The 24,451-nt window shown below is 37.9% G+C and overlaps 1 protein-coding gene across 5 annotated transcripts in view; it reads right to left on the bottom strand.

Moving 5' to 3' along the window:
* The window catches only part of MPHOSPH9 (M-phase phosphoprotein 9), a 47,436-nt gene that overhangs the window by 12,739 nt on the left and 10,246 nt on the right, over positions 1-24,451 (bottom strand). For 2 of the 5 annotated variants that reach the window (XM_065568708.1, XM_065568710.1), the window contains 14 exons: positions 24,009-24,162; positions 18,982-19,071; positions 18,192-18,231; positions 15,247-15,767; positions 13,691-13,817; positions 10,152-10,242; positions 8,946-9,052; positions 7,246-7,368; positions 6,168-6,622; positions 4,794-4,952; positions 4,620-4,707; positions 3,397-3,612; positions 654-701; positions 29-93 (listed from right to left, as the gene is read on the bottom strand). In XM_065568708.1, coding sequence (XP_065424780.1) covers positions 29-93; positions 654-701; positions 3,397-3,612; positions 4,620-4,707; positions 4,794-4,952; positions 6,168-6,622; positions 7,246-7,368; positions 8,946-9,052; positions 10,152-10,242; positions 13,691-13,817; positions 15,247-15,644 — 1,877 coding nt within the window. In that variant the 5' untranslated portion in view covers positions 15,645-15,767; positions 18,192-18,231; positions 18,982-19,071; positions 24,009-24,162. The remainder of the gene's footprint in view (positions 1-28; positions 94-653; positions 702-3,396; positions 3,613-4,619; positions 4,708-4,793; positions 4,953-6,167; positions 6,623-7,245; positions 7,369-8,945; positions 9,053-10,151; positions 10,243-13,690; positions 13,818-15,246; positions 15,768-18,191; positions 18,232-18,981; positions 19,072-24,008; positions 24,163-24,451) is intronic. The other 3 variants (XM_008163511.4, XM_024101394.3, XM_065568709.1) reach the window with 2 other exon arrangements.

Genomic DNA, 24,451 nt, shown 5'->3' with positions numbered 1-24,451 from the left:
ATAGTACTAAGATACTTTCACATTTTACCTTTTCAAATCAGAAATCTGGGTGTTTGCATCAAGCAATTTATTTTCAGTTGCATTCAATGTATCCTGTAAAATACACAAAGAAAAAAGTAACAAGTGCAGACACTTTATAAGGGAAAAAATGAGTAACTTCATCTATATTGAAAAATTACAATTCGTATCACCTTTTTATTTGAAAGGGAGTTATGTTAAAACAAAATCCTTAGACTTCAATTTGACTTTGCAATACCCTTGTTGCCTAGGATTAGAATATCATATAAACAATAAGATTTCCTTCTTCATCTGATGTACTCTGAACTCCATGCTCTTCTTCCTTCTATGACATTGCAAACATACTAGGAAGCCATTCGTTAAAATATATGGATTCATCCCTGTACTCCTTTTTTAAATACTTAAATTCAATTAATATGTATTTCTGTGCCATGGTGATATATCTGGGCCTAATACTGAGGCCGTTCAAACTTTTCCCTGCCTTTAGTTCCCTTGATTCAAATATTATCCTCTCACTTATAGTTGGATATCTGGACATTCTAGTACTGTCACTCCTTTAAAAAAAACATATATTAAAACTATACAAAGATTTTTACTCAAAAGTTTTTAAATAAAATTAATCCATGCCTACTTACCTTTACTCTTTCATGTTCTTTTCCAAGGGATTCATATTCTCCCAGAAGCTAAAAGAAAAAAAACTGCAAGTAGTAAAATTAAAACATAATGGAAAACTAAACTCTTATACTCTAACATGCATTTTAATTTATTTTAAAGTTATTGACCTAAAGCAAAAGTCCAATTAGAAAAACTAAGTTTAAGCCAATTAGCTACAAGCAAAATAAGAATTGTAGCATATTTGCTCCCCTGCACCACGCTAAGGCTAGACTGTATATTTCTGATTGTAAATGTAAGGTGCAGACATGTGAGGAAATTGTGACTTAAGAGAGTTAAACTTCTCTCCTTGGCTGCCCATTTGCTTCGGTGGTTTAGTACACCAGTTTGCTATTGGTCTATGTCCAAAGCAGACTATTTCATTCTCTGTGCCAGTGCAGCTGAAGTGGGTGGCACACTGGAGGGATAAGCAAACCATTACTTGGCTGCCCGCACCAGCCCACCTGCACATGAGTGGAGGGGAAGAAGAAGTTGCATGAAGGCTGCTTTCCTTCCAACACTGGGCCCCAGCAAGAGCATATAGAAGTAAGGAGGCACCTTATAGCCCCTTACCCTCTGTTTCAATTCATTGTCCTTTGCACTATCTTGATTATTAAGATTTAATGGAGAATTATTCAAATTGATGAATAGTTTACTTGAGGCAAAAAGTTGAAAACATACTGCCAAATCAGTTGTGCCTGAACTTTAGGGTTTGATAAACTTTTGTTTTATGAAGCTTTACGATCTATTGAAAATTTACACAAAAAATCCAATGGAAACAGGTTTTCTTAATACACATAGTCCCCTAGAGTATTTGCAATCCAGATAATGTAATATTGGAGTCTGGGCCGTAAAACTGACTAATGGCCGAATAAAAGTGAAAAATCTTTTAAATGTAAACTGAACAAAATTAATATGGAAAGAATTATGGGCCAGATCCTGCAGAGCCAGGAGCTTAACTATGGGAGTCAGAGTTTGCAGGATGTGGACCCAAGTAATTTAACATAGAGCAATCTTCTGACTACAACCACCATGCTGCAAACTATTTTGCACAGAGGCACCTTTGCCTATCTATGGAGCTGCATTAAAGTCAATGGGGCTATGCACAAATGCAGCGTTGCAGAACAATTTGCAAGATTGGGACCAACAACACATGAAAAATATTTAATATAGATCTCCTCATTCACAATGGGTGGAAAGTCACCACTGAGCAGGACGCTTGCAAGAACATCTCCACCATTTAAGACCTATTTAAGCACTTAGATCCAGTGCTTTGCTGAGCTCAAGCTTTAAAAAGAGTTTGAGAGGTGTCTTTCATGCTAGAAGAGTATTGCTGAACAATCTAAAGAAATTATTGTTGGGAGTGGTTCTTAATGAACTCATGTTTATTGATCAATATAGTTGTCTCTATTCAGGAGTTAGCCCTTTTTATTGCTGACAGCTGTTTTGGTTTTAAATTCACTTTTTTCTTCCAATTCCCAATGGCAGACATACTTTTAAATATTCAGGGCATATGTATAACAGTACACAAACTGGGATAAGTCCAGAAAGTCAGATTTTCCCTAAAAGGCTTTATTTCTAAAATACTGGCAGTCCTTTTTGTTTGCACAAATAATGTTAGCAGTTTGTTGACTTGTCTAATAATCCTTGTGTGCTTTAACATTACCCTGCTTGGAGTATGTTAGATTTTTTTTTTAATGAATTTTATTTAAAATACAAAATATAAAAACTTCTTATAAATGAAATGTCAAGAAAGGAATCAGAAAAAACTACTGAAGAGATAAAAGGAAACAAAATTACTTACCCACCAAAGACGGGATTTTCAAAGGTGCTCAATACTGGCTTTGCTCTGCTTCCTGTGAAGTCAATGGTCAAATTTCCCACTGGACTTCAAAAGGAAAGATTTTGGCCAACATAGAGCACTTTTCAGAATCCCATCCTAAAAAGGGAGCTAAAGCTCCCAATATGTTTTCACAGTGCTAATCTGCATTCTGTAAAGACAGATTAATTTTACTATAAAGTAATAATGAACAGTCAGAAAGCAAGGTTCTATTAATTTGGTCTGCAGTTTGACAGAAAATCTGAACAAACCACAAAGGGTTACAATACAGAACGTCAGCTCATCCCCAGTGAATTAAAAAAAAAAAAGAAAAGAAATCAATGAGAAATTTATTCTAAAATTAGTTCAGAAAATGTTACCTTACCAGACACACAGATGGTAAGCTAAGCTAGCACCACTATTTGACTGCTGGAGACAGAAAAGAAACTGAGTAGGCAGAGTCTTTAGAGATCTGTCTCCCTGCTGTTGCAAAACAACACCTAGCCATCTGGACTTGAAGGGTATAAATAATACTTAAATTCTCTATAATGTCAGTAAAATGATCTAACAGTTTAAAAAGTAATAAAAATACAAGATAAGTTATACTATACATATTCTTTTATTTTAGTATGTACAATAACAGAATATAATCAAATCTGCACTAATGACCAATTTGAGTAAATAATTTGGTCTCTTAAATAACAATTTTAAAATATCTATTATATTTCTAGTATCATCTTGTTCAACCTTTATTTAACTGCCACCTCCACAGGACTGAGTTTTCCTGGTCACTTAAGACAGGTTTTGCTGCAGTAAATTTTGAGTGTTATTCCAAAAGCATCTAAGACTTTTACAGTTCATGGAATATTGTGCAGTTGTAAACTATTATTCATTATTTTCTCACTTACATCTTGAAACATTTTATTTTCTTCCTTTAACCTCGCATCTTTATTATTTGACAGCTTGTAAGCCTTTTCAAATGCTTCTTCTATATCCTTAAGCCTAGATTTTAGTCGGCTGATAGTGTTATCCTTCTCTTTATGACTTGTGCGCATTTCTTCAATACGTTCTTGCAAAACTTTGGAAGTATTACTGACTGCATAAAAGCGTTCTCTCCAATCTGTCTACAAAACAAAAACAAGGTTCATTAAAACATTTACATAACAGATTTTGCCTCTAAATAGTAAAGTTATAATCTTAAATCTTACAAGGATAGAAAGCAGAAGTTAATTTTTAATAATGCACAGGAACTGAAAAAAAGTTTAAACTACTTTCTTTAATGCAATGCATTGGACTAAAAAAATAAGATTCAAGAAGAGACACCCAATTTCCATCTCATAAAAACATTTCCTGTTCTTTAACAAGGAACCAGTTTGCTGTATAGACATGACAGAACAGGCCCAGGACTATCAGGAAAGCTGTGTGTCATGAAAGGAGGATTCGTAAATTTTGGCCCAACTGGGCCTTTACAACCTATAGTAGGGTAAATATAGGTAAAGGGAAGTTCTTTTTGCCTCACTGCATAAGGAATTTGCCTGATCACCCATGTATAAAATAAGAAAAAAGGACGTAATTATTTAGACCCCCCCTTTTTTGAGAGAGAGAGAGAGAGAGAGAGAAAAATCAGAAACACGTCTTTAATATTTTATTGGTGAACTTTAGTTCTTGCTAAAATTGGAAGGAAGGTGAGGGGATAGGGTTATTTACAAATAATAAAGTTTAAACATTTACAGAGGTCAAGGTTCTCAACCAAACCCCAAACAGAAATGTTAACAATCAGGGATAAGGAGGATCACATCTGTAGAGTATAGCTTGCCCATCATGCACTGGTAAGGGAGTGTGGGAATAAAATGGCAGAGAGAACTCACATGGTGGCAAAATGTCTTTGCATGAGAATGGGCAGTAGTTGGAGTGGAATGACGCTCAAAAGACAGGGATTTTGTAGATCAAGAGGTTCTAAAGGTGCAGAACTTAGTATCTATGCAAATACGAGCTGGCTGTTCATATTATGTGATATTGGATGAGGCCAACATAACTATCAATTTAATCTATATTTTTAACAGTTGCACACACTCTTACCTTTTTACTTAACAAACAACTTTAATCCATGTTACCCACAATATATACTTACCACTTGCATTTCTAGCATATTATTCTTATTTTCAAGGGTTCTCATGCGAGTACTAGCTTCATTGAGAGCAGCATCTAACTGGTCACACCTAGAGGCATAAATTTTTTAAAAATTACCGAAGAATTTATACAATAAAAAAAACCCTTTCCCTTATAGTCACAAAACAAATATTACCTATCAACAAGATTTTGATTGATTTTCTTCAGCTCTTCAGATGAAGCAGTTTTATGGCTTGCCCCAAGTTGTTGTTTTAAACTATGGATCTCTGAGTCATAATAAGCTCGTAGATCAGCTATGTGTCGGGCATGTTTTTTCCTCAAGTTCTGCCTAATCCTGATTTTAAAATTAAGAACAAAAAATTATTGTTTTTTTCCACATTACTGAATGTAAATCTTACCCTAGTCCACATTACCATCCACTGGCAACCCAGCATTAAAACCATTGCCATATTTATTACTACATGGACTTCTCTCACATAGGACTAGCTACTGCTCCTATTGAGGTCAATGGAGAAAGTTGGTTTTACTGAAGCAGGATCAAGCTCTCAGTGCTTGTAAACAAATTCAAGGCTTTTCTTCTCTCTGCCTGCACAGACCAATAGAAGATATGCATGCTAAATTAAAATGGGGGGGGGGGGGGGGGGAGAGGAGGGGACAGAAGAAAACTCCAAAACTACCTCCAAGCTATGATCCCTTAGAAAAGTCACACACACCTTCTATAAACTGGGTCTGCTGGTCTTTAAGGAAAGCAATATAGCTTAAACAGAGGGAGTGAAGGGATATTTGCTTTTCATTGGATAGTGTGGCTCTTTGCTTCTTTTAGCAGGGCAGCGCAAATAAGAATACATATACATTTTATCCCTTGAAATGTTTTATACATATTAATTCTCACATTCACTCTGTGAAACAGGTATTATCATCTCCATTTTATAAATGGTGACAGAGGCACAGAGACATTAGCAGTCATGTTACCTCCTGTGCAAGCTGTTTAATGTTGTGCATAGAATGAGGTGACAGGGTTCTAATGGCTCTCACACCCAGTAGCGTGATGTTGGACAAGTCACTTCACCTCTCTGAACCTCAGTTTTTCCTCGTCTGTAAAATGAGGATAATAGTTCAAAAAAGAACTAGATAAATTCATGGAGGATAGGTCCACCAATGACTATTAGCCAGGATACGAGAGGCATGGTGTCCCTAGCCTCTGTTTGCCAGAAGCTGGGAATGGGTGACAAGAAATGGATCACTTGATGATTCCCTGTTCTGTTCATTCCCTCTGGGGCACCTGGCATTGGCCACTGTCAGAAGACAGAATATTTGGCTAGATGGATCTTTGGTCTGACCCAGTATGGCTATTCTTATGTTCTTAGTTACCTCATAGAGGGTATGCACAAATCTCTATTACCCAAAAAAACTTCATTAAGTGACATTCTAGCAGTGTTTTTTTGAGCTAGTCCAACTTCTCCCTCCATTTTGCTGAACTTTGTATTTTTACATTTTATTTTTATGAAAAAAGGACAATTTAAGTAAGACAAAAGCCAAAAATGCTTACTTTGACAACATCACCGGATCTTCGAAGGATGTCACTGAAATACTATATTCTGGTAAATTGTTGTCACCACATGGAAGCTGGGACTGGATGATCGAAGATGGAGTTAAAGTTAAACTTTCTTCATCCTCAGTGTTGACTAACAGATCATTACTAGTATCAGCATATGGCATTGGAAAAGAACAGCCAATCTTGGTTTCATTTTGGAATGCATTATTTTCCCAGGGGTCCAAATGTAAAACTTCAGTGCTGGAAGTATATTTTGGAGAACCGCCTAGTTGAGGTGAAGTTATATTGCTTGTATGTGAAAATGAATCGGTGTCAGAATGACTTGAAAAAGTGGGCTCCACTATAGAGTCTGGAGAAAAAGGAGTCTTCTCACCAAGAGTACTGACAAAACAATGTCCTGGATTCTGCTCACCGGGTTTCATGTGCAGTGTTGGATCTAGTGTTAAGACCTATGAAATAAATAATTAAGATACTAATAAACTATGATTGGATTTTATGAATGAAGAATCATTTAATCCATTAGAAGGAGATACAAATCTACTGCAGAAACTATTAAAAGTAGTATGACAACAGTTATTTGGTTGCAATACATATGGGTAGAACTGGATGGACTTGCAACAGCTTAGTGAGCTGGCACTTTTTTCTGGTGGCTGTTACTGGTCTTCCTGGTTTTCATTTTAAAAAAGGAGTGATCTCTAGAACTTGTAGTTGTGAAGAAAACTTTTAAAGTGTGAGCCAAATGTAATCAAATTCAGTGATATCTGCCCAAGACTGCAGAGAACGTGAGACAATAACTGCAAGAAAAGTGTGCTGTTCCTAATCACACTTTTGGTTCTGAAACTTAACAAGGTTGACTCTTAAATAGTCATTAACTATTTTGGTGATGATTCAAGGAAGAAAAGAGAAAAATCAGCTATCATGGAGTTTGATACAGTTAGATAAGGTCATGAAGATCTGCACAACCTACATCTTGTCTTTGTTTCAAGATTGGGAACTTGGTTTGTGAGTTGAAAATGAGAGCCAAATATGTTTCTGTTCAAACGTGAGGCATTAATGTTCAAATAAATGTTACCTCTGGTGGGTGACTTGGCTGGGCTGGAGAAATGAGATTCCATTCTGGCAGCTGCTTGCTTTCCCTTTGTTTTTTATGATAAATATCCTTCAACGATGGCTTCATCTCATCACCAGAAGATAACTTAAAAAAATAACAAAATAGCTAATTGTTTCCCTGATTAAAACAACCGTGATATTTAAGCAATCTTCACCTAATATACTTAATTTAAAATGGAGAAGTTAGGAAGGGCTTGTTCAATGCACAAACCACTGAGCTTTCTATATTATATATATATATATATATCTCCTTAGTAAACAGTAAGCCTCTCTCTCTCTCTCTCCATGAATGCCTGAAGTATTCAAACAAGATAAAAAGCAGGTGGTAACTTTAATTCTACTGTTCTCAACTATACCCATGTTAAAGGCAGATTAGTTTCCAGTAGACATTACAAAGACTGAAGACAATGAGGAGCTCAAAAAAAACAATTATTCTGGTTGCTTCTCATTCAAAACAATAATGGCTACACATTTAGGAGAGGCAATCCCGTTGTGAATGGCTGAAGAACAGCACTTCTGCCTTTTCCTCAATTTTACTACAATTTCTCCACCTGACACCCCACAGGCCCCAACACAGCAGTTCATCAAATGCAAGTGAATAATGAAGAAGCAAAATTTGAGACTGGGAGTTAATGGCAAAAAAGACATTTCCCTGGGGAAGTTTACTTCTCTGTGTAATTGACAGAGTTAAACAACAGAAGCCCACCACTCAATCCAAATGAAAATGGATCATCTGAAGTATGATTGCTATGGTAAATTCATAATTGTCTATCCACCTTCTCGTCTTCCCTTTAGGCACCAAAGCGTACATAAGACCACCTAAGTAAATATAATATTGTAAATCACTGGAGTGACAAGACATTCAGGCCCCCAGGGTTTAAAGATTTTTTAATTACTAATGAAATTTGTATGCAATTGTTTGGGAGGTGTCTCTCAGTTACTTATTTTTTAAACTCTAGACAAATGTACAATAGGATACATACAAACCTTACAAAATAACCTGTTATTCATGAAATCTATTCCCCACACACCCAACATGTCAGGATTATCAATTAATTATCTCTTTTACTCACTTAGATCCTCATCCATGCACCCCTTCTCAAAAGCCTGCTGAGTGGAGGTCTTGCAGCATGCCTTAGGGTGGGGAACAGGCTCGGAGCACACTTCCCAGTCTGCGCGGACAGACATGTGCAAGCTCTGCTTGAGCTGGTGCAGTGTGGACATTGTAACACAGGCAGTGGCATGGGTGAGCCACCCAAGTACAGATACAGGGGGTTGGGTGGGTTTATACTGCTAGCTCAAGTAGAGATAGCCCATGTCTATCTATCCAGGGTGGGAGCCATGCACCAAGCTGCAGTGTAGACATACTCTAGAAGGTCAACAGATTCTGTTGCTGTCTTATTAAGAGTGGGAAAGGGAGAAGATCCAGAGTTCCGTCTCCTTCATTAAACATGCTAGCCTCTAGCCCCTTCTCTTTAAATTAGGGGGCTGCTATTGGTAGCTTGAGCACCTCTATGACCTCAACAGCCACAGGATCACAAAAGAAATTAGAGAGCCCATATAGCAGGCAGACTGTAGAGACTGACTCCTTTGCAGACTGTAAAGAGCAAATGGGAAACAATGAACAATTACAGGATTTTCAAAGCAAGAACAAAAAAGTACCTGATCAGATGACACTTTTGTGGCAAAAATACTAGAAAATTCATTTCTGACATTTTCAGGCAAAGAGTGATACATTTCCTTTTCATCTAGTTTCCAGTATGTAAGTCCTAAGAAGCAAAAATAAAAGATATCACAATTTTAAAGTTCACTTCTGCATAACAAAAATAGTTAAGTCAGTTATGTAGCTGTTATTTTCATAGCCAACATAGCCACTGTATTAAATACTAGTGTCTACTTAAGTATCTTACTTCAAATCTTTGGCAGCAGCAACTGATGTTTTGTATCAAGAGGTTTTAACAAATGTATACTAGTATTACACTATACCACTCCAGAAACAGTGCCAATAAATTAGTGAAAATATTTGGGCTTACTCCTTGGACTCTAGGGGACAGATCCTCCACTAGCATACGTTGTCATAGACCTATTTAAGTCAATGGAGCTATGAGAATGTTCGCTAGAGCTGAGAATCTAGCCCTAGACATAACTCTGAATTGCCTACTCCTTGGTTTGGATCAGCACTCTGGAGTAAGCTAATAAATCCTCCAAAAGACCCAGCATCAATGGGATAAACAAACAGCCCTGAGTCCAAGTTGCTGCCTTAAATTCACAGTTCTGTCTCAGTGGGTTGTGAATGGGTGTAGTAAATTTGCATAAATGTACTTCTGTACTTGGTCTTGTTCCTAAAATGTATCTGCATTATATTCTGATCAAAATATGTGAGTTGATTGTTTGGGTCTGACAGACAAAAACAGGTCTGTGGAGTCTGCTCACATATTTGGGGAAGGAATATGGAAACACGTTTTAGGCTTACAGCAGTGGTGCTTCCAAGTTTCCATACCCCCTCGGATCACTGGACCAGGATTGACAATTGAAAATGTTTACTAATCCGTCATAGTGATTTTAGTCCTAGTAGGTTTTGAAATATTGCCTTAGATCCTTTGATTTACAGCCTAACTCGAGCTGTAGTGAGATATTGGCTGCAAAAGTCAGCAAGGGTTTGAAGTGGGAAAATAGCAAGTTGATAATCAGAATTATGTGATTTTAAAAAGGCTCAACAGCCTGCCAATGCTAGAAACAAATTTCCTATAGCAAATAAATAACAGAAGTGGTAACTGTTACAGCACTGAATTCTAAATATTGAGAATCCAAAAGAAAAAAGAATGGAATGTCGGGCTTTACTAGTAATAAACTAGTAATTAACTATACCTGAAGCTTCAGATGCTAAGGAATTTGGACTTTCATTTGGTTGGCTGAGGTAAAAAGTGTAAGACGGTGAAGCAGCAGCAGTAACACTAGTCTAAAATTCCAAAGGGAAAAGAATATGGTTTATGGACTATAAAATAAAAAAGCAGAAAAGAAGGAATAAAGGTTCCACCAGTTCAAAAAATTGCATTAAAACATTTTTTGTTAAATAAACATTGAATTAAAAATTTAGTTTAATAACATGATTCATATCCATTCAACTGAATTGATATTGAGGCCCTGACATTGTGTTCAATGAGCTGCAGCCAACAAACACAGCATACTATATTTGTTAAAAAACAAAAACAAAAAACACCCATACACACATTTGGGAACCCACTTTTCTATTTCGTTCAAGTGTGATACATTTAGTTGAATGTGGTTTTGTGAAATTTCACAAAACTAAGAACTCTCCCATTGTCAGCATGACAGTCATCTGAACTTTTGCTCCATAAAAGGTGCAATTATAGAGACGACTTACTTACCAATAAATGTGTTATTCTCTCTCCTCATCCTAAGACTGGAATTTCTTACATTCAGCTGTTATGACTCCACCTACCAGGAATCAGGAGGTAAATACTCTCTATCATCTTAGCCTTATAATACACCCTTTGTCATCAGTCAAAACTATCTAATCAACCACCCCAACAAAATACAAAGTGACCCAAAACCTCAAAAGAGGTTGGAAGTAATATGGAGAAGACTACAGCAAATAATTTCAATTTTAATTTTGTCATAACTCTCTCCTCTTCCCTAATCAAAGGAAGACATGCCTTTCACTAAGCTGATGTACAGAGTAGTTAAACGAGGTTGAGGTCTTGGCTTAAAAACAGCTACCTGCAGCACTCTGACAAAAATAAACATCCATAGAAAAAAAGTAGTCCCAACTTTTAAGAAGGTACATGAAAATATGGCACATGAACCGGTATGGCTCTACCCAAACGTGTTTTATTGAAGCTTTCATCATCTCAACCCCTCAAGTTGTCAAAACGCTAGTAAAATGACCTTTTTTGTGCATTGGTAATGTATTCTAGATTATTTCAAATTTAATTGCATCATCTTTAAAGCCAACAACACAGCAGAGTGCTTAAAGCTTTCTGACCCTACTTAAAAGCCTGGAATCAAACAGAGCAAGCTTTGGGAATTTCAAAACTCCTTAGGGGAAACTTCAAAAATTGTTTTACATTCAGTGAATGAAAACAGCTTTTGTAACGAAGAAACACTGCTAAAACAGAATACGACTAGGATATGACTAGGGACTTCATCCATAGAGGTGCCAAGTACTGCAACTCTCACTGAAGACCATCTCTGCAAGACCTTTGATGTAGTACATTGATAAACTAAAACTTTTTGGGGTCAAATTCAAGATGGGAGTCAGAAATCAACAGACAGAGTTTATAATTTACAAACCCACCTTTAATATTAAAAAATTAAGAGTTTTGGAAGGTAAATAAAGCATCATACTTAAGAGCACCATCCCACCTGCAGAGTTTTCTGCTGAAACAACTGGTACTGGCCACTGTCAGAGACAGGATACTAGACTAGATTGACAATTCCTGTGCTGTTCTTCGGAAATGCTGAACTTGCACTCTAGTAACTCAAAGATATTTTCTTGTAAAGGAGTCAAACTTTGTATTTTTCATAGAAGACTACAGACATGCTATTTTACCTAAATTTCAATACATTTGATACCTATATAAAGTTGTTTTCTGAAAACCTGTCCTGTATACATGCAGTATATTACTTTCCTTAATAACCTGTACACATTGGCATAAAACAAAGTTGTTACATTGCAGATATCCAATCATTTGCAAGTGATTCCAGGAGATTTCTTATTGGGAAAAATCCCTAATGGCTGCAACTTAAAGTTTTGTACTTTCTAAGAATTACCTCACACAATCCATTACCCCTCCTCCCCCTGCAGAACACACAAAACTGGATTTTACATTCAGGGTGCCCAACAGAAAGATTGAAAGACTAGCTAAGCTCCCTCCAATACCATCTGAAAAGTATGGAAAGAGTCAGAAGCTATATATGTGGGGTTTGTTTGGTTTCCCCCCCCAGGAAAAAGCACTAACCCACAAAGGACTAGAGAGTGGGAAGTACACCTCAAGAAGGGCTGCTAAGCAGAGCTGGGGAAAAGAGTGAAGAAACACCTAATCAAGACAAAAATACTATCCTGCAGTACATTCAAGTTTACTCAAGAGCATACATGGGTCTGACGACATTCCAATCAACTAGGATCCCCCCCCCCCGCCCCTTTTGGCATACTGATGATGCTCAGCCCCAAATGCAGGAAGCTATTGTTGCTCAATAACTATGCTGCTTGGCAGAAGTGAAAAGCTCAGTATAGCTCAAGACTGAAAAAGGGGAGGATTTGCTAAATGGGAAAGTAGGAACAAAAACCAAAACAAAGCAGAAAAACCTTCCCAAATCATTGCATCACATATTCTCTCCCTTCCCTCCCCCCCCCAAATTTTTTTCTTCTTTCTTAACATCACTTTTTAAATTTCTGTCTTCTGCTCTTCAGAGGCATGACAATGAAAAATGAAGAAGAGGTCTCAACTGAGCGCTTCTAGAGCAGCAAAGAGACTAAAAGGAAAGTGAATAGGCAGCACCTTATAAAGTTAGGTGAAAAGCAATCCTTAAGGCTGCTACTTCCTGGCAGGTGGAGTCATTAAACAGCTATGTAGGAATTTCTTCCTTAAGATGGTGTCAGGAGAGAGGTGTCTGACAATGATTAGTACAATTACCATCGTTCTAAAGCTTCATAGTTAGATGTCTGACCAGATTCTGAGATTAGTATGTAAATTATTATACTGCATATTGCTCCTTTAAAGTTAAAAACATCGTGCCAGCTGGCACTTTTATTCAAAGACATATGGAAGGCAACACAAGAGTGAATGTATTCTGGACAGACAGTATAATGAACATTAAAAGAAAAGGCAACATTATAATTTTAGAGCTACAGCACAAAAAGCATAAATACCATGGCCATAACTATGTATATTACCATAAGTGATTTTGAACATCCAGTCCAGTGTCCCAAACTTCTCTCATAGGTAGGGTTGATTGTGTGTGTTTTAGCACCCTATAGTGTAACTGGATTCATGGGGCAGTTTTTTTAGTGAAGCCATATATGGGGATGGACAAAGTTCCTTGAGCTTGCATCAACTAATGCTTGAAAAAAGAAAAACTGCCAGGAGTTTTATTATAAAAGGCCAATAAAAATGGTCAGTGGTTCCCAGCTGCTTAAGGGCCCAATCTGGAAAGGATGCGCAGTGTCTCCTAGGAGACGCTAAGTGCCCTCAACTCTGTAGGACTTCACCTCACATTAGGCCCTATATTTTGTAGCGAGATTTTTTGGATGTAATACAACACAAACAGTTGCAAAGTACAAGATCATATACAAAAAGTACATATTGTAAAAAGTAACTCATAGTTAAAGCTTTAATTGAACAGCCATGTAGAAACATCCTAGGCAGAAATAGTATATCACTTACATTCTCCAATGTTAATTTTTTTGCTTGCTCATTTCCTTGCACAGAGTTCATGTACCCTTCTTCTTCCATATTTGTTCTTTTCGGTTGGTTTTGTTTCAGCTTTTGTGCCCATGATGTTAGATATTTACTACATGGAAAGAAGAATTAAAAAAAAACACACAACAGCTATTCCCTTTATAGTAACGTAAAAATAATTTCTGTTGCAATTCATTTCTTGCTAAACCATTCAATGTGAAACACAGATATCAAAGTTTCATTGTCCATGTGCATTCTTGAGAAAGAGTGAGAAATAACTGATACCAATTTGCTTTTCTGTGTTTTGACTTCCAGCAAAAGCACTGATAAGGAAAGTTATTGGCCCCGTAAGTCTAGAATCAAACTTTCTATATTTTAACAAATCACAACAGAAAACTTATGTATAACAGAGGCACTACACATACTTAGACAAACACCATGTTTCCTGGTCCGTTCAAGTAACCACACAGTGGATTACAATCAACCAAGTGAGTGCTATGTTAATTCACAGAATTACATTAACAGTGGCACACTGGCTATAGGGTGAAATTGAACAGAACTATGGAATCCTAGCTAGTTCAATAAGTAAAGTGTTTCAGACTCAATTACAAAATTAAGCAGGGGCATGGCCACATAGCCTACTATTAGGGGTCCCTTCCAATCCAAGTAATTCTGTAACAGTAGGAGAGATGCAAACAGAGATACAGAAAGAAAAGTTATACAGAGAGAGAGAGACTGATACCTTTACTCATGATGAGTAGTACTCTTTGAGAGCCTCACTGACTTCAATAGGACAACTCATGGAGCTAAGATACTATTCATCAATGAACAAGGTTATCAGAATCTACCCCAATGAAAGAAACACACCCACACCCAGAGGATATAAATATGGAGCAGAAATCACAGATTCCCATTTCCACCTCACTGAAAGGGAAGGGTCAGCCATATATGGTATTATATGCTGTCAACCAGCCAAGTTAATTTAAACATTTTGACATTCATTTCAGTTTATCAATGATGAAAAGTTCTTCTTACCCTTTGAACTTGCATTCTGCTGGGTACAGCAAAAAAAAAAAAAAAAAAAAAAAAAACCAAAACAACAACAAATTTTGTTTTTTGTGGTTCACGATAGTCCAACCTATACTACAATGCATGCACACAGGAAATGATGAGTAGGCTGCCACTGCACAAGCTAGCAGCATACTAATCACATACAGGCAGACATTCAACACATAAACATATGAAATTTGCAATCTATAAATGAAAACGCTGCATATCAACTATGTGTTTTTAGCTCATTTTTGTAATTAGAAATATATCACTGCATTTGTCCCCCCATATCAGACAAACATTTCAAATATCATACATAAAAAGCTGGGATAAATGAACTTGACCATATGCCAAACAGCACAGGGCACTTATGCATGCCAGTAGTCTCATTAAATTCAATGGGATTACTTGTGTGCATAAAGTTACTCGTGTGTTTGCAGGACTGGCGCCACACTGTACTAAATTTACTAATTGGAAAGTCTGTCACTTACCAGGTTTTTTTTCCACAATGACCTTCAGTAACCTCATGTTCAAATTCAGCAGGAAAAACTAAACTACCATCTTTTAGTGATGGACAATAGTTCTCAGTTTTTTGTATAAATTCTCTTTTAGTTTGTACACTGGCTGCAATTGAATCCTTCTTCATCACAGGTGCATCACCTTGTCCTTTTGAAATCTTCTCTGGATACCCCATGCACTTAATGTCTTTAGATTTCCTAGGATTCAGTTCTGATGCAGAAAGGGTACCATACCCACTGCTCATTGAAATCCTATTTACACAACACTCTGGATGCTCAGGAGATGCTTTTGGCTGACTTTCAGCTTCATTAGATTTAAGTTCATTGACAATGCACCCAGTTTCTTCAAAGGTTTCAGAACAAAACCCCATTTGACTTTCTAGTGAAGAGAAATTGTTTGCTTGTTTAGCAGGAGAACTTTTGCTGTTGAAGGAATCCCATGAAGCATTACTGTTCTGCAACTTCACTAAGTGTCTTATCTCATTCTGTATACACTAAAAAAAGAAAAGATGAATAGATAAAATGCTTTTACCATACAATTGTGCCACAAATCCCATTAGTATTTTGATGCATCTTACATTAACTTTCATTGTTAGGAATTAGTGAACTTATCTGAACTAATTCCTGGTTAAGGCTTTTCAATGTATAGATATATCATGCATAAAATAAAAACATGTGTGTTATCTATAACAGTAAAATGTGTGTTTAAAAAAAAAATCTTAGTCTTAAGCAGTGAATGACTATCCTGAGCAATCACTTATAAATTTAAAAACATGCACGTGTGTATCCAATATGCCTTCAGAATTATTGTGATGTATCAGCTACATACAGAGTTATAAATTGTTTAATCACATCCTTTAAAATAGGCAAACAATTTGTCTCAGGGCAAAGAACATGTTTCCTAAATTTAGGTCTAAAGGAAATTTATATCCAAGTTATACATTTCTGACAATAGAGGGAGAGCTTTAATGGAAGTGGAAACTATAATTCAGCTTTAACTGTAATAGGAATAACGTACCTCTGTAAGATTATTTTCTAAGAACTCTTTGTTTTAAAATATCCCTTTTGGGTAATAAGTTTACATTATGCAGTTCATTTTGACACAGAGGTTTACTTTTTGTGTGTTTGCCTTATGGTTGTACAACATTCTGTCATAAATATCCACACTAACTAGATTATCCATATAGATTTGTTAGAATTAAAAGAGTATGAATTCAAACATTTAATTTTCAGTCTGGATTGTCTCCAAAAGAGCCGTTTCAGTATACCGGTAAATAATACACCATTTAAAAAGTGTTTTATCATTGCTGATGTACTGGAACAGTTCCAAAGAGTAACCAAACGTTTTTATCAAGTTCTGTGTTGGTACCTATGGCCATGATCCTGCAATGAGCTGCACTAGAACTGTAACCTGTATCCCCACTGAAGTCAGTGAAGCTCTATATGTACACGGGGTCCTCCATGCATGCATTGCAAGATCAGGGTCTATAGCTGTTTTCCAGAAATGTAACGTATTAAACTCCCATACACTTTAATAAGTTTTCTGTGCACAGGAGTCAAATCTCCTTTAATGTTTCTCCCCAAAGCCACATCACGTCAATTATATATGAATACCAACTGGAGAGCACAAATTAAAATATTAAACAAAAACCTTTCGGTCCAAAAATCTGAAAAAGAAGAACAAGCCCTGATTCCAAGAGAAAGTGAGCACCAGCAAAACCCACTGATTTCAGTGGGAGTTGCAGGTGTAATGCACCTCTCAGGATCAGGCCCACTAGCTTTAATTAACTTGTGATAAAAATGAACTATTGCGGGTTTCAACTCAGTCTTTTTCTCTCCCTCATTGTCCACAAAGATTCAAGGATGGAGTTCCTGTCCTAAATTAAAATTTCCTTGGCCACTGGTGATTTGGATCACAAGACCAACAACATTTTCTGTTTTCATTTTCTTTTTGTGGGTGGGGAGGAACTAGACATAAATGGGTCAGATTCTCCATTGCCTTTCACCGTGTGTAGGTATTTAGATCTGTGGAAAGTGTGTAAAACACTATTCTGACTGGGCAGCATTTTACACCCACTTTGCACAGCTGTAAATGACTCCACAAGGTCCAAAGCAATAGAAAATATTACATAATATCTAGATGTTGAATTATCTTTTGGAAATGTTCAGACCTATAGGAAACATGTATTTTAGGTACCTTTTCAAAGAATTTCATATATCAGGATGGGAGTGGGTCAAACTATCTGAAAGACACTGGGGCAGATTCAGAGTTGGTGTAACGGAGCTATGACAATTTATGACAAACCAGCTGAGGATCTGCCCTGTAGTGATTCCTACCCAAACTCAGGATCTTTGTCCCTTGAGTTAAAATGTCACTGACAGCACAGCAAATCAAATATCTCCGAGTGGTACTAAATATCAAAGAAGCTTCTTGCTACGCTACAAGTTTTGTCTCCTTATTAAATATGTGTTTTCTCCCCATATTTTTTCCACTGATTCGCTGGGCTAAAATCTGTTCTCAGTTAATCAGTATAAATCTTGAGTAACTCCATTTACTTTGTGATGGATTTAATTGAGTTACTCCTAATCTATACTGGAGTAATTGAGAAAAGCATTAGGGCCATTGGTTGTATATTGAACAGTGTGGCCATTCATGCAGCTAGTCTCTGCTAATATCACAAAGTGCAGAGTTAGCTCTTGCAGAGGTAGGCCCTCCTATCGGTAAAAGCAAGGCAGGTAAAGCCAACATAGTGTACTAGTCAAGGCTAGCAAGAGCAACAACAACTATAATTAAAATCTACAAAATGAAGAAGGAAATACAAGAGTACAGGACATGGGTGGAACAAAAATGTTCAGACAAAAAATATTTAAAAAAATAGGGGGGTAATAGGAGATAGGATAGAAGAAAAGGACAGTACCTCTTGTTAATTTTATCAATTCAGGAACTGTTGCTTACTACTAGTGTAGAGGGCATCAGGAAAGGGAAAAAACAGCAATCAAAATGAAGATATTAAATACTGTATATGTATATTAAAATATTCTCTCTTGTATGTGCACACATACATTTTCTTCTAGTCTGATTTTATTGTGAAACAAGAATGAGGGAGAATTTGAATCTTGACAACAAGATCTTAACATCTTGAATCATTTTTTCTTTGTTAGAAAGTGAGGTTCTCCAAGTTAAGGGTAAAATAGCTGTTACAATATTACAATGAATGTTGTACTATGTGCAAAACTCCATATAACTAAGACAATCATGTTTCAGATTATGTTTTCTGAAATAGAGCAAATAATATTTTAAAATTAGAAAAATATGTATTCCATATAATGGTAATTATCTCTAAAAATCTCATTTGTTGTATATTTGGTCAAAATACATGTTTATGAAAAAGAACAATTTGAATAAAAACACCCGCTTTGTTTTTCCATTTCTAAAAATATACACTATTAAACAGCCAGGTGATAAGGTACTGCAGACATGTATATTAAATATCAGAGGTCCAATTTTCCCACAATATGCAAACATGCAACGCCCATTGACTAAATTTGCACATATGAAAGGACGATCAGGCCCTACATGTATTTACAGAACAAATACAACAGCAGTGGATGATACAGTGCTGTATTGTTTTGTAAATATACAAAAATAGATCAAAACGTTAAAAAGCAGTCAGCCTAAAACTGCTGCATAAACAAATAATTGCTTACTTGGATTTGGTGATGGAACTGCTCTTGCTGGACAACTATCTGCTCTTGACACTGTTTCTCCACCAGTTTGAATAACTGTATCCACCTAGTCTATTAAACCATAAAATGAAATAATTAAAAATCATATTGCTTCCTTATTCCTTTTACTCTAGCAGCACAACGGGACCCCAGTCTCAGTTGAGGCCCCTACCTATAACTGTAATACAAATAATAAACAATAATAGCGGCTAGAGAAACAACGACAGCCAAGAAAAAGGAGTGACACTCATAAAGCAAACACACAGAGAAAAATAAAAAAAGACACTTCTAGTTAATGTATGCATATCTACGTTTTATTTAAAAAATAAAGGAGGAAAAATTTTCTCTACAAAATTAGACCATATTACTTCTCTCTTTACATCTCTCCACTGGCTCCCCCTTCTCTATCACATCAAACATAAGCCGCTTGTCTTCACTTTCAAGGTATTTACTTATTTATGTATTCATTCTCCTGCTCATGGACTGTAGAGTGCACACTTCGTATCATGCATTTCCAGAGAGCCCACTCTCCTGCCAAGGTTGCAGCCTGCTTTATATTAAGGCTGAGGAAAGCAAGGTCGGAAGCCATGACATCCCTCCAGTGTGTGCAAGGCCAGCCTCAAGGTCTTCTCCATCCAGCTTTTGTTGGATTAAATGCATAAAGCTGGCGGGCTGGTGTGGGCTGCAGCATACGGAGGACATGGCCAAACCATTTGAGCCAGTGTTGAGTCACTTGGGAAGACACTGGAGACTGGTTAGTCCAACACCTGACAGCCTCATTCATAATGTGATGAATCCACCACATGCCATCAATACCTCATTGGTTTCATGTCAAAAACATCCAGCTGACACATTTGCGTCTCTAAAACCTGGTCCGCTACAGAGTCGGACAGAAGCCACTGCTGCTTTATAGATACACATCTTAGTCCCATTGATGCAACAGAGGCTTCCAAAGAGCGTTCATAATACCCATACCCTTGCCAATTGGATGTTTCAGATCAGTAAGGCAACCTCCCTCCTTGGTGACAACAGAACCAAGATACTCAAATGAGTTGATGAATTCAACTTCTTGTCCATTGATTATGACGGGGTGGGGTAGAGATATATCAACCACTTACATCATTTTGGTCTTCTTCTAATTGGACTAGAAGACCAAGCTTACTTGCATCTTTTGTAAATACATTCAGGGCACTGATGAGATTAATTCATGAGAATGCAAGTACAGCCATGTCATCTGCATATTCCAGGTCTATTATGCCAAAGTCACGCAGTACCACCCCCTGTATGCAGCTAGTTGATGGCCTCCAGTCAGTCAACAGCAGCATTGAACAGATCAGGGACAGCCATGCACCCTTAAGAGATGCCTCTGTGGTACTCAAACCAGTTGGACACACCTGTACCTAAGCAAACAGCTTTCATTTTGGCAGTGCATATCTCTGAGAAGGATGCAGAATTTGCCACGCACACCAGCATCTTGCAAGCAGAGCCAAAGGGAGCAATGCCCAGAGAGTCAAAAGCAGCTTTTATATTAATAAAAGCTGTATACATGTCATCCTTCCCACACCAAAACTCTTGGGCTTTTTTAATCATTTGTCTAATGGTAAAAATCTGTTCTGTGGTAATCAGCCAGGCATAAACCTCGCTTGCTATAGAGGTCATAGATTCCTTATAGTGGGCTTAACGTGCTCAAGAAGAACCAGCATGAACATGAATTTGCTTGGAATGGAACACAAAGTGATGCCACGGTGAATTGAAAACACCAGACAATCACCTTTCCCTTTCCAAAATAATTCCACGGTCCCAGTCATCGGGTAGTTTCGCATGAATCCATAGTTGATTGATAATATGTGTCAGCCACTCCAAGACAGAATCCCAACCGTGCTTGATCAGCAATACCACAAATATCAGCAGCACCGCAATTCTTGGGCTTATAGGCTGCACTTCAAACCTCCTCGATAGTAACATCCTCTACATGGAGGGGCGGTTACTGGACTCTCTGCATCCTCCTGGAGCTGCACATCAGCAGCTCTGATGGGGTGGTTCAGAAGCTCCTGAAAGTGTTCTTTCCATCCACTCAGACATTCTGCCTTCATGTGCAGTATGTTATTGTGTCCATCTTTCACGGGCGAGGATTTGTTCTGTAGACCAGCTTTTAAGGTGCACAGTTCTTTACAGACAAGCCATAATCATTTCCGGCCAATGACGCTTCCATCAATTGAGCCTTATTTCCCCAAAACATTTCATGGTCCTGCTTTAAAGTTGTGTTATGCAAGGCACTGAGCCATCAGTATTCTTGATACTTCCCATTTAAGTGAGCCACATGTTGTTTTCCTATGATGTCCGGGCTCTGTTGACTGATTCATTAATGTTTAGGGCTGGTGCAACTTTTCCCCAGCACTTTTTGGGGCATCCATAATAGAAGGCTGGAAACAGTCCCACAAATTGTTGATTTCCTCATGTTAAAAGTTTTCATATGCAAGGATTAGAGCAGAGGTGGGCAAACTATGGCCCGGGGGCCGCATCTGGCCCTCCAGGCATTTTAATCCGGCCCTCGAGCTCCCACCATGGAGTGGAGTCTGGGGCTTGCCCCGCTGCAGCGCTCCAGCTGAGGAGCAGGGTTGAGGGCTTGCCCCAATCTGCACGGCTCCTGGAAGCAACGGCATGTCCCCCCCCTCTGGCTCCTACACGTAGGGAGAGCCAGGGGGCTCCACACGCTGCCCCCGCCACTCCCACTGGCCAGGAACCACAGCCAATGGAAGCTGCAGAGGCGGTGCCTGCAGACAGGGCAGCACGCAGAGGCGCCTGGCTGCGCCTCTGTGTAGGAACCAGAGGGGGGACATGCCGCTGTTTCTGGAGCTGCTTGAGGTAAGTGCCACCCGGAGCCTGCTCCCCTGACCCATTCCCGCACTCCAACCCCCTGCCCTGATCCCCCTCCCACCCTCCAAACTCTTCAGTCCCAGCCCAGAGCACCCTCCTGCACCCCCAACCCCTCATCCCCAGCCCCACCCCAGAGCCCGCACCCCCAGCCAGAGTCCTCCTGCTTTCCTGCACCCCAGCCCCCAATTTTGTGAGCATTCATGGCCCGACATACAATTTCCATACCCAAATGTGGCCCTCGAACCAAAAAGTTTGCCCACCCCTGGATTAGAGTGTCAAATCATTTGCAGATTTCAGTCTGGTATTTCATTTTGACAGCAACATCAGTCAGTCAGTCTAAATGACTAATGGAAGGATTGGTTTGAGTTGCCGTCAACTTCGGTTTCACCATGGCCACAGGCAACCTGCAGTCAATATTGCCGATCACCCAACAGAGATGTATACAGATTCTCCTCTGTTTGGATACGAGAATGATCTAGTACTTTGTGGATTCGTCCATCATTCAAGTACCAAGTCCAGGCATGTATGTTCTTCTGTTGGAAATCGGTGTCAGAAATATGGAGTCCGGTTGAGCAATCACTCACCGTTATCATTCATGGTCGCATCCAAAAATAAATGCCCAATGCTTTCCGGCAAAGCTGTTCTAGCATTGGCTCCCAGCGTAGCATTGGCATCACATAACACAATGAAAATGTCATGAACAGATACTCTGCTGATGACATCATACATGGTTGGTGCATATAGTTCCTTGTCTTCCTCATCATCAAGGTTAGCAGGTGCGTAAGCAGCAATGATGTTGATGTTGCCATATCTATGAGAAAATCTTGCCACCATGATACATATGGAGATGGGAGACCAGCTTCTGAGGGATTTTTTGAGTGTTCCTTGACTAGGTCAAGGCAACACTGTCAAGACTCACATAGCCGACACCCTCACCACTAGGGGATGACCATAGACAATTATAGCCATTAATAATCATCTCGGCAGCACCACTCCAACACGTCTTGCAGAGTCCTGCCATAAAAATGCTGTACTGGTTCAATTCTCATGGTCTTTCACATAACAAGACAATAGGAGCATCAATGGTTTTCAGGGTATGTTCCAAACAGCAAACATACATTATGTATGCAGTCCAAAAATCCCGAGTCCCCTTAATTCGATGAGGGGGTCGGTTCCAGTCAGAGTAATATTTGTCTAAGGTTCATACCAGCAAAAGCCCTTTCAAAGCCCTTCACAGTATATCCCACTCTACCTACTATCTCTTATTCACTTCTGCCTAGTGGTTTGGGGGAATTTATGTTAAAAAGTCAAGTCATGAAACTCTGAAAAAGTATTGGATTTGCAATGAAGCTACTTTTTTGTAAAACATTAATAATATTTCAAGACATTTCCACCGCTACGAAGTGCTACTACAATGTCAATAACATTATTACAGATTTTAAAAAGACTAAAACAAATGCAGGTTAATAAAATTATGTGAAAGACTTCTAAAACATTAAGTGACTAACAAATTTATAAATAGCACCAGTGAGTTTGGTTTTATTTACATTATCTTATTTTTATACTTATATTTTAATCAAGAATGAGCTAAAATGACCTGACACCTGTTGAAGAATGCAACACACACTAATGCCACAATTCGAACACACTAATAGTTTCTTGAAAATAAAACTAATGACTCACACTAGTACTTTTCTAAGACTTTGGTTCGGATTCTGATTTCACAGTACCGTACAGTACAAGTAACTCTGCTAACTGTGCAGCTACCCTGGTGTAAGATTTTACGTTGAATTTCAGTGCTTTTAAAGGTTTAAAAATTAGACTCAAAGTTATTGCAACATTAAAAAAAAAATGTCTATTACATTTCAAACACATTTACGTCTGTACTTTATATGTGCACTATTAAGACATACAAAGCCAAGCTAGGATTGCAATAAGGCACAGCAATGTATCTGATTACACTAGGATGTACTACATTCTAACTCTTGTGTCAAAACAGTTCCCTAAATAATGTCAAAACACACATTGTCATGTCTTATTTCTAAATTATAGCACCATTAGACTTGTCCTCCATACTGCAACCTTTTTACATTAATACAAAAACTTAAAAAATTAAACTGAACATCAGATACCTCATAGTTCTTCAAAATTTCTGAGTCTGTCCTTCCACTCTTTTGTATATCTTGCATAAAGGAGGCCAGCGCTTCAACAGAGCCAGGAATTACAGAGCGGCTGGTCTTCCCTGAGAAACTGGAAACTCCATTCGGATTGGATGAGGGACTACTTCTGTTGAAACATGAAGAAAAATATTTGAATTATTTATTGTGCCAGATGATGTCCAACAACAGTACTCAAAATAATACACTAGTAATACAAAAGCCTTTGGTATTGAATTCTCATTTTGAAATCTAATACACTAAAAAACAGACTGATCTGATCACACAAGACTATTTTTCCCTTCAAAAAAGTTAGAGAATTCATAAAATGATTCAGTGTCATCTTAAACATGTTGTGACAACGTAGGGAATCTATGTCTAATTTATTAATTGTTTGAAATTATGAACTTTTTGCATAT

The sequence above is a fragment of the Chrysemys picta genome, chromosome 15 (genome assembly GCF_011386835.1).
Source record: "Chrysemys picta bellii isolate R12L10 chromosome 15, ASM1138683v2, whole genome shotgun sequence".
NCBI lineage: Eukaryota > Metazoa > Chordata > Testudines > Emydidae > Chrysemys > Chrysemys picta.
This window is presented reverse-complemented; position numbering and strand designations above follow the sequence as displayed.